The 10,700-nt window shown below is 38.2% G+C and overlaps 2 protein-coding genes across 2 annotated transcripts; one reads left to right on the top strand and one right to left on the bottom strand.

Annotated features, from left to right (window-relative positions):
- Positions 1-46: 46 nt before the first annotated feature.
- Positions 47-7,357, bottom strand: tmem120b (transmembrane protein 120B). The gene is made up of 12 exons (XM_028601528.1): positions 7,094-7,357; positions 5,570-5,688; positions 5,239-5,355; positions 5,087-5,146; positions 4,876-4,971; positions 4,693-4,782; positions 4,487-4,552; positions 4,302-4,363; positions 2,300-2,392; positions 1,971-2,035; positions 1,603-1,671; positions 47-1,390 (listed from the first exon to the last, which is right to left on the bottom strand). The coding sequence occupies exons 1-12, from the start codon at positions 7,154-7,156 to the stop codon at positions 1,274-1,276; spliced, it is 1,017 nt and encodes a 338-aa protein (XP_028457329.1). The 5' UTR covers positions 7,157-7,357; the 3' UTR covers positions 47-1,273.
- On the top strand, positions 7,291-9,447 carry morn3 (MORN repeat containing 3). The gene is made up of 6 exons (XM_028601529.1): positions 7,291-7,660; positions 8,203-8,372; positions 8,494-8,651; positions 8,747-8,906; positions 9,019-9,203; positions 9,348-9,447. The coding sequence occupies exons 2-6, from the start codon at positions 8,228-8,230 to the stop codon at positions 9,441-9,443; spliced, it is 744 nt and encodes a 247-aa protein (XP_028457330.1). The 5' UTR covers positions 7,291-7,660; positions 8,203-8,227; the 3' UTR covers positions 9,444-9,447.
- The last annotated feature ends 1,253 nt before the right edge of the window (positions 9,448-10,700 follow it).

Here is a 10,700-nt window from a genome sequence, read left to right as displayed (position 1 = left end):
CATACAAATATTTTATTTAGTACGTTTATTGGAATAAAAAAACAAAACAATAATCCAGCACATTTTTAATCATCATTCTGGACCTTAGTCTTACAGTACCAGTGCTAATACTAATAGCAGCATTTGGTCAGAATACATTTCTGCAACATCACATAACAAGGAGGAACTACCAGCATGTTGTTTCAGCACAGTAATGATACACCTCTGTGCATGTCTTTGTGATAAAATGTTCAATAGGCTTGAAGGAAGAGTTAGATCTTAAGTGAAACATGATAAACATTACAACTTGTGAGCATTATGTTAACGAGAACATAAAAGTGTAAAAGTTAGGGCCGAGTTCCCACGAAAACCCCCTTTAATCCTTTGAGGACATTACAAATTGTTATGTCTGTGTTCATGTGACCGAACCAAGTTTGAGCATTAGATCATAAAAAAAAAAAAGAAGTTATGGCTTTTGTGACCACTGCCTAAGGGGAGAAACAGTGTAGCCTTCCCTTGTAGTCCTTACTTTTTTTTTTTGAGGAACTAGGAAAACAGCAAAAAACAGAGCCACAACTGACTCTGAAAAAGACACCAAAAGGAAGAAAACAAATCTTAAAATGTAGGACAGTCAAGTATCAGGTTTATGTTTTTTTAAAGTTGTCGACCCAAAAGTCTTAGTAAAAAAAAAAAATACTGGTTAGCAGTGAAATAGCACAAGAGGAGTTAAGAACTACACATAAAAAGTTAGATAATTCAAGAAATGAAGCGCAGTTCCAAGCTGAACATGTCCAATTTTGTTCAAGCCAGAGACATTTGGCCCAGCGCTACTTCACAGAAGTATCAAGAACATGACAGACGTTAGGTCTTTAAAGGCAAACTATATTCTGTTCGGTTGATCGATGCTACCTGTCCTCTTTTAAGTTGCATATGATTTGAACAAAAGGCTCTCTGACAGATTCATGCGCTGACACAAAAACACCCAAATAAAAACACATTCTTCCCTCTCACTTTTTATGTACAGAATATAGCGACAGACTGTTCCGTCTATCAGGTGAACAACACTGCGTTGAGACTGACTGTGCAGCAACATCGACGACAAGTCATTTGAAAGCAGAAGCCTGTTGGCCAGATACTTTGGCTGGACACTGCTGCCATCAAAGCCTGAGAGAACCAGTGGTTTCAGCTTTGTCTTCTCCCGGCCTGACTGTAGCGTAGGTCAGTCTATCAAGCGATTGTGCGTGTTGCTTTAAAATTACTGGCCGTGTGTTAGAATCCAAGGAGTTTTTTTGTCTCAGTCATTTTTTTGCACCTTTTCCTGTTTTTTCTGAACCTTTTGATGGACGACTTTTACGGTAGTGAGAAAATTTCCCAGGAATAGGATGAGAAATGTCAGTGCCAGCATAAATACCTGGAAGAACAAGGAAAAAAAAGAAGAAAAAAAAAAAAGGGATTTTATTGCAAGACGAGTCATGTAATGCTATTTTTTTTAAACTAGCCTCAAATGTGCTTGTGTGTACACTGCTTGGATACAGAAACACAAATTAGTTTAAAAAAAAGAAACCTGTCAAACTTTTTTCCTTTTAACCATTTAAGCAATGGATTGGCCAGTATGAACCTTACCTGCCACTCCTTACAGTCCTCACGTCCTCCCAAACGAAACAGGGTCACAGAGTTGTAGAGCTGCCAAAACTGCAAAGGAAGAGAAGGCATTATCTTTCATGATGTTGCCGCATGCACTCGATGCACAAGCTAATTACGCTTTGATCCACAACCTTCTCCTCAGTTGATGCAGTCTCTCAAAAAATGCTCTTAAAAATAATAAATCTCCGTTTATGGACTTAATGCAGATCAAACAATGAATGCTGGTGTAAAATACATTGCCAAGAGCAATGTCCTCCTGATTTTAAAATATTTGGAATAAGGCGATAAAGCTGTAGTTTGATATTAAACAAAAGTAGAAAAAGAGACAAAGAAAGGTTCTGACTCACATGGCCAAAAAAGAGGAATGGTAAAAGAAAAGTTAGGCCTCTCCACATCCAGGACTGAAATCCCTCTGTGGAGACACAAAACTGTAACAGTGACCTTGGGACAACATGACACAGAACACTACACAAATGGTCGCTGCAGTCAGTCAGATATGGTTTGACAAGCAAATTGACGGAAGTACTCAAATTACGCCGACATCTGCTTGGCAGCCATTGATGTTAACAACTGTCTCCTCTCACCTTTACCCTATTTCTTTCAGACACGGCGTTGCAGATGGCTCAAGAGTTCAAACGATTGAAATGACTACTGCCAAAAATAGCTTACAACTCACCCACTGTGAGGTCCAGCTGATTTCTCTCTCCCAAAGCTCGCAGCCTGTATAAGCAGCCACTCTGGTAGTAATACTGCAGGAACTGAACAAAGCCTGGATGACAAACGGATTGAAAAAGAAAAGTGATGAACAATTACGTTACCATGATCTGATCCATATCTCAGTACTGGAAAGGAAAACTACTTTTTTAGGACTAGCATTAGCTTATCAACTCATAAAATGGAATAAAACTAAAACAAAAGAACAGCAGCAGCCTGTAATGTGAAGTTTTTGCACACTGAAATTGGGTCATTATGTCCTTAAAACAAAAAGAGAGCCACATCGTCTTAGTTTAAGCTGCATTTGTCAGTTGAAGCTTTTTTGTCAAATGAACATCTGTCTGTTTAAACATTTGACTCATGACCCAAAACCCCAACCAGAGAGCCCCAACATTAGTTATCACATCATGAGTCTACATGCGATATACTACGCAATGCCTGTAACCACCAGTGTGTGTGAAAAGACTTCACTTCTGTATTCTGAGAAGAAATGTTCATAGAAGAACTGTTGTATTATAAAGGCAACCATTACCAGCAGGCTCGCGGTGAAGTATCTCCACCCAACCTCTCTGATCGACAGTATAGTACGACTCATGCTAAAAAGTTTACTTGAGCCTTTCATGTCCTTAATAAGATCTTCATACATCAAGATTCTTATGTCTAATTAGGTCTACTGAAATTAAAATCAATTCAGTGTCAGCCATTAGTATGAGGAAGGTTGGGTCCGCTTCCTCTAAACATGTTTGAACTGTATTTAATCACACCGAGATGTCCAGCAACTGCATGTTGGTTTCAACATTTCATGGTTGTGTAACACACGTGGTGCTGCAGGTGATCCTTGACCTGCTCTCGCCTTGGTCTACTATCATACCGTAGGGTGACGGATTGACAGCATTTGAAGCAAGAGCACAGTCTAAAGTGGAGTTTTGAATTCTAGCATGAACAGTAGGCCTATATGTTATTAGATATTTGATTTAGATTTGGGTTCTGTCATCGGTTTTGAGGTTGGCATAACAATACAGATGAAAAACCTAACACTAAGAGTTAATTCTCTTATTGCCTCTTTTTCATATTAGCAAAGAGCAACATACAAATCATTCAGGTAGAACTTAAACAATCAGTCAGACACTTAGTAGATGATCGACAGAAAGTTCTTCAGCAACGTTTTGATAATCGAATAATTGTTTCAGTCACTGTAAACTGAATATCTTTGGCTTTTGGACGGTTAGTCAGACACTTTGAGGACTTGGAAGTTATAACAGACATGTTTCACTATTTTCTGACATTTTATAGACAAACTATTTATTAATTAATCAAGAAAATAACTCAGTTTAATTGGAAAAAAATAATAATTTGCAGCCCTACACTCAGGTATTAATTTGGCTAAATAGCAAATACAGTATGTTATCAGAAAACAAAAATGCATCTGTATCAACAATTCTCCTTTATCTCCCACAGCTGGTGTCTACAACTGATGAGGTCATACTGACTGGCAGCACATGGCAGAGTGCCTTTAAATGTCCCAAAGTGTGGCTACACTAGACCAAAGTCAACAAAAAAACATGTGATATGCAATGTTTGCTACAAGGTACTCCCAACAAAAGGAGGGACTACATGTTCCCTGTTTTAACTACCGTACACTACCTAACAACCAAAGGAAGAAGTTACTGCTGCTTTATGGAGGATGAACCAACTCATGTTTGGGTAGGCCTAGCACAATGGCGAGAAAATACAGAGAAATGGTCCCACCAAACAGACAACCCAAATAGATTCAATGGAGCAGATTCAAAACTGGATGCAGATTTGATGAAATTACCTCAAACCCTAATCTGAAATCAACAAAAATGTTTCTGGTTATGACCCAAACAACATTATGACATCTTAAAAACACCATACTGTACATACACAGCAATGTAACAAACACACATTTTGTTCCAAGTCCAGTGAACAGATTAAAGTCTTACTCTGGTAGATGGAGAAAGCGAGGAACTGGCTTCTGAACATCTGATACATGGGCCCCTCTGGCCTGTGAAAAGACACAAGGTTAAAACTAAACCAAGCAACTATAGCCCTTACGTGTTTGTACAAAAGTTGAAATTATGATGGCTGAAACAATGCAACACTAAAGAAACCAAAGACAAAAACTCACCAGGTGAGCATCACTCCTGACAGGAAGGTGGATACATAATGGTGAGACACCCACCAACCTTTGATCCTAAAAAGTATTAGAAGAGAATAGGAAGAGAGTTACAATGGTATACCCCAGAAATTCAAAATACTACTCCTATCATAGAACAATTGCTCTTGTGGTTTTAGTTTACAGTTTCAACAAATAGCAGTAACATCACAACACACCTGGAGCCATTGCTCATGAGGATGCTTTCCCTTATGGTCAATGTGCAGTAGTACCACACCAGCAGAAAGTTGAAGATTTCATCAGTGACTCTGAACAAAATACAGAAAATAAAATAATGAGCGACTCTATGAATTTTAATAAGTCAACGACAATAATGATTGAAGGGGAAAAAGTGATCTCACCGACAGTTGAGAAAGAATAGGCAGGTTATTGCTCCAAACATCAGGATTATGGTCATGTAAAGCTTGAACTTCTCATATTCATCTTTGTAGGCAAATCTATAGGAATTAATGGAGGTAAAAACAAAATAAATAAAAAAAGATGAAACATACACAACTCCAGATACCAAACCATACTTTTCACGTTGTCCTTAAGGCTGACAACTTCACCTACTTGGCCTGGTTGCTAAGAAGCGTTACGTTCACATTGCCCAGGACCAAATTTAGGTACAACCTGAAAAACACACAAGAAACCTCATAAACAATGAAAATAATTCAAACTCATTGTTTGTAATGAGTAAATTGTCGACATGAAAAATTACTGACCCGTTTTTCTTTGGCAAATACGCTTCCATATCAAAGAACACATTTTCTTTATCTTTAATTTGTGTTTTGATGTCTTTTATTAGTTCCAATTCTTTCTTGTCACATGTTTGTGAACACCTGTGGGGAGAAGACAAAATGAGGTAATGTCCACAAACAAAAGCACCATCAATGGAAAGACCACTTTTTTAAGACTTCCTCAAAACCAGGGAATCAATTTCCCCTCCAAAATAAATTGTCTTTAAAACAGGCTGATGAGCCACAAACAAAATGATAAACAAGTGTACCGACTGTAGTATAAGCTAGTTTGCCATCCTGATCGGAGAATACTTACTTGGTCAAGCTGCGCCTTAGGTCTTTCAGGCATTTTCTCTGTTTACTGATGGCGCTGCTGCATGTTGTCTGAAGAGTGGTGAGCTCCTCAAGTTTCTGTCTGTATATTTTGTGAGTTTCCTAGTTATCAGACAAACGCACAAAGTGAGTGGAGAAAATGTGTAAGGACAAAAATGTATATTCTGATGAACACCCCCCTCCCTGCACATCCACGACAGGACATTTTTTTTTACAAATGTAGTATCTATGGGATCACGTAATGTGGAACTTTCAAGAACCCAAGACCATAGAGTTTAATCTTTGTTAAAGACTTCCACAATCAAAGTTTCATTTCATCATAGAAATGAGAGAAGTGGCCCAAACAAAGGTGTTTTGTCATTGTAGGCCTGCTTGAAAATGTGTTTTGGGGAGTGCTGTTCAAATGTACTGTATCATAATACTTGCTACAAAACTGGACACTGAGAAATGTAATAAGAGCAAGAGATCCTGACCTTTCAGAGAGGAAAAGCAAACTTGACAGCTAATCACACTACAACTTGATGTTTCTATGTATCACATTCTAGTTTTCAGATACCAATGCTGTTAACATACACACATAGCCAAATAAAGGGATGTATTCTAAAGGGTTACCCCAGGCCAATCAACAGTGTTAAACACGCAGCCTCTTTAAACCCACAGACCCTAGGACTCGGTGCACAGATGTACAAATATACAATCTGAAAGGAAGCAACGGACTATGGATGGGAGACGGTTTATGTGCAGGTGAAAATTATTTGTTATTCGCCAGAACATGTAACCTTCATTTAAGAAAACCCCCGATCACTCTGACAGTCACCTTCATCATGTTTCCCTACGGAGCAGCTCCAGATTTTACATTTTGATGGCATCATAGGTCCACGTCTGATAACGTTACCGACATGAGGAGAGGGGTGTTTGTACCTCTTAACCACAGACCACATTATGCTATAGAATACCTCAAAGTGAGCTGTATTGTATTCTTTCCTATTACGGACTTCTTAGAATGTTTCACGTTAGCCAGCGAACGTGAGCTAGCGTGGTAATGATGAATGATGATGCATTCAATGACCACATGATTTACTCAAGCAAAGCAACAGCGTTAAGTTGCCTTTACGACGTCTGAGTAACTTTGGTAGCCATCATTTAACATTAATAAATCGTACAATACTACTGTGGTTAGCTAGCTAGCTAAGTTACTAACGTCATAGCTGCTCATTAGCCGCCTTTCACACTAGCAGCAAGCCGGCTGCTAACGATAGCTAAGTCAAAGCTATTGATCATCCAGTAAAACACATTCCATCCCTTAGATATCGCTACCAACAGCAAAGTTATTGGCTCAAAGCCGCGGCCACGGCTGAGCTGAGAATGAATGACGAATAGGAAAGAGCCATCCAACTAACGTAGCCACGAGAGTAATGTTATCGGCTGTCAGTGCCATCCACGACACGCTACAGCCAGCAACGTACCATACATAATGTACGTTACTCGTTTTAATGTTGTCTGTCACCTGTAATTGTTGATATTCCTCGTCAATTTCCTCCCACTCCGTCTGAAACTTTGGTTTGGACATTATGGTAGAGTGGCTGATGTAGCAAAGACGACTTCACAAGCTTTACCCGAGTATATAGCTAGAGTATCTTCTCTCTCTCTCACACACACTCTCTCTCTCTTGTCTGGCTGTCCACTTTAACTGGGCTGCAGAGAGCATGCGCACATCGACAAACGACACTGTTGGAACTTGAAGACACTATAATAACATTTAAAAATAATAATAACAAAAGAATAAAAACGATGTAGGCATTAGTTGGGCCTCCTCGACACATTTGACTATAACTTTAAATTTACTTTCAATTTAATTAACACTACACCAACTACAGTACACAGTGCTGTTGCTAGGATACAGCGAATGCTCGACTGTGTCGGTTACAGACACCGGCTAGTAAAGTTTACTGCTAGCTCGATCACCTGTCTAACATGTTTTCTTAATTTATTCGGTAACGTTACTTAGCTACATAGCCTGAGTTTACAAGCGGATTGAGTTTAAGTAAGTCATCCGCTTGGACACATCCCTAAGGTAAGTAACGTTTCTTCTCTTTGAATGAGTGTTTGACATTTTAATTTTGCCGGTGTTAACTTAGCTAGCTAGCTAAATTAACTGTATAACGTAGGTGTTAGTTAAACTTAACTAACATAATTAGCTAACTAACGCATCGAATCGCTAAATGACCTGGTAATTTACGTACTAATTTAAACAAACCTAACTTGAATATCCTAAATCTAAGTAATGTGCATTTAGTTAGCACCCTATTTTCTTGTTTCTTTTTCTATCTCTTTCTTTTATAAAATAAATACATGAATAAATAAATAAGTGACATGCGTTAGACATGCACTAATGATATGTGATGTTGCTAAACTATTTTGTATTTAGTAAAACTTTGTATATATGTGCACGCATGCGCTCTTTTACCTGACAGTGTCTATAAATGTGACCTCCTGCATTGAAAGAAGGACAATGTAGAGTTGTTCTCCTTTCCTCCATTGTTAATAGTCTAACCTGTACAGCTTCATGGGTGTAACCAATACATCCATGGGTGTAACATGCTATTTATGTTATAGGGTTTTCATCAAGCTACGCCTGGCCATGCCATATTTTAAAACACCTAAAAAAAATCAGCCATTGTCAACATTGCTGGTTCTTAAGTCCCAGAAATGTGGACTAAGGCACACAGTTTTCTCGGTCAATGGAAATGAGTACACTGGAGAGTGGCAGGACAACAAAAAGCATGGTGAGATACTTTATATCTGAGCTTCCACTAAACTATACAGAGAAATTTGTGAACGCCTGTTTATGAAGCATAACGTACTTTGGCTACAGTACTATAGCTAAAATGTTTACTTTTTTTCAAGGAAAGGGAACTCAGGTTTGGAAGAAGTCTGGTTCCATTTATAATGGAGAGTGGAAATTTGGAAAACGTGATGGATATGGTACCTACAGTGTGCTGCTTCCAGAAACAAAGGAGTATGCAAGGAAGTACTGTGGTGGATGGAAAAATGGAAAGAAGCATGTATGTATTTGATATACTTTTATACATGTCACACACACTGTAAAAAATGTATGTACACTCTGTGATATATTTTGCATTGTTTTAAATCTCTTTAGGAGTATGGAATGTACTTCTACAATAACTCAGCCGTTTATGAGGGGGAGTGGAGTGAGGACCATCGAAGTGGCTGGGGAAGGATGTACTATGAGAGTGGAGATATCTACGAGGGAGAGTGGCTGAAGGATAAGAATCACGGACAAGGCATCATCCGATTTGGTAAGAGCACTTTGCTATACACACATAACAAAAAACAAAATCTAAAATAGATAATAGTTTAGTGGGACAAGATGGTGGATTTTAAAATTTGACTTTCCAACTTGTGTCCAAGCAAATGGAAATTGGTATGAAGGCGCCTGGCAAGATGGCATGAAGAACGGAAATGGAAAGTTCTACTATTCTGACAAAGGCCAACTTTATGAAGGCTTTTGGGTGGATGGAGTACCAAAATGTGGGACCCTGTCTGACTTTTGGAGGAATGAAGCACCAACACCGACAAAGTATCCAATTCCACCGGTATAACATTTTTACTCTGGCTACTTTTGCAGCGTTTATAAGTGGTGTGCCACTTATAAACGCTGTAAAATAATCATGGACAACAAAGCACTTTTAAAATGCATTATTGTGGATTAAAATATGAATCTATCTTTTTTTCTCAAGCTACACCTGGTGGATATGCAGTTGGTATTAAGGGAAGCCCAGTCAGCCTTCATTGAGAGGATCAACAGCAAGTTTCCACCAACAGACAACGAATAAAAAAAGAAAATACATGGAATGATGGCATTCAGCATGTTCGGTTTTGTCAAAAATATTTGCACCCAAATAGTTTGTTTGTGTCTTTGGTGCAAACCAAAAACATCTATTGATATTTCAAATGAGTTGAAAACAATAGTGATATAATTAAACATGTTAATCCAGTTTACTACTAACACAGATCATGATAGTAAAAAGCTTGCTGCTAACTCTAATTACCATATAATAGATCAACTCAATTCTAGGGTTCCTAAAACAACATTAGACTATTCAATTCAATTACATTTTATTTATAGTATCAAATCATAACAAGAGTTATCTCAAGACACTTTACAGATAGTGTAGGTCTAGACCACAATCTATAACATACAAGGACCCAACAATTCTAGTAATTCCCCAAGAGCAAGCATTTAGTGTGACGTGCGAAGAGAAAATTCTCCCTTTTAGGGAGAAACCTCGGACAGACCCAGGCTCAGTCACAATAAAGATAATGGAACAGTGACTAGAAATAGTAGTTGTAGTAATTCATGACATAGCAGGGCATAGCAGGACGTAGCAGGGCACAGGGCACAATTTTCTCTTTATAAGGACTGATCAAATATTAGCATTACTGTATTTTTTTTTTATACGCTGGACTCTGACAATACTCATACCCCGAGATGAAAGGATCTCCTCTCATCACCAACCAACCCCAACCTCTAATTATGAGGGAATAATTGCAACCACAAGCGCACGTGACAAGATAACACCACCATCCCATCAACATCCCACTACCTTAACTTTCACTTTGGAACTTCTATCTCTTCCAATACAGACTTTTAACTCATAAACTTAAAGATTGATCAGTTTCTCTAAATTGTTGAGAATAAAACCCTGGTTAAAATAAATGTGAATAATCAGCTTCATTGAAAAGCACTCCATGGGTACTCTGAGTAAATGATAAAAGCAACATGCTAATGCAGGATATGTGAGACAAGTAGAGTGCTTAGGCTCAACAAAATGAAGCACAGAGGAACACTAGTATCTAATTTAGACAAGTAGTCCACAGATGTTGAAATGTGAGTGGGATTTCTTTAAAAATCTCATGAGGATAAATGACAATTCACCATCAGATATGGCTGTTGGTTATCCGGCATAAGAGTGATGATAGGTGAAAACTGATATGTACTGTATATGTCAATTTAAAATGTTGCATTTGCAAAATGGTGTGACTTGCTTAGCCTGTGTCAATAATTGCAAATACATTACATGGATAACATT

This window comes from Perca flavescens, chromosome 16, assembly GCF_004354835.1.
Source record: "Perca flavescens isolate YP-PL-M2 chromosome 16, PFLA_1.0, whole genome shotgun sequence".
Lineage (NCBI taxonomy): Eukaryota > Metazoa > Chordata > Actinopteri > Perciformes > Percidae > Perca > Perca flavescens.
Note: the sequence above shows the minus strand (reverse complement) of the source record. Positions and strands in the feature narration are given on the sequence as shown.

Excerpts from the sequence above, each read along its gene's own strand:
- tmem120b (XM_028601528.1), bottom strand. The coding sequence starts at position 7,156 with ATGTCCAAACCAAAGTTTCAGACGGAGTGGGAGGAAATTGACGAGGAA. Across the intron at positions 4,364-4,486 it reads TCAGGAGTGATGCTCACCTG|GCCAGAGGGGCCCATGTATC; the intron begins GTGAGTTTTTGT and ends GTCTTTTCACAG. Across the intron at positions 1,391-1,602 it reads AGGACTGTAAGGAGTGGCAG|GTATTTATGCTGGCACTGAC; the intron begins GTAAGGTTCATA and ends TTGTTCTTCCAG.
- morn3 (XM_028601529.1), top strand. The coding sequence starts at position 8,228 with ATGCCATATTTTAAAACACCTAAAAAAAATCAGCCATTGTCAACATTG. Across the intron at positions 8,373-8,493 it reads GCAGGACAACAAAAAGCATG|GAAAGGGAACTCAGGTTTGG; the intron begins GTGAGATACTTT and ends CTTTTTTTCAAG. Across the intron at positions 8,907-9,018 it reads ACAAGGCATCATCCGATTTG|CAAATGGAAATTGGTATGAA; the intron begins GTAAGAGCACTT and ends CTTGTGTCCAAG.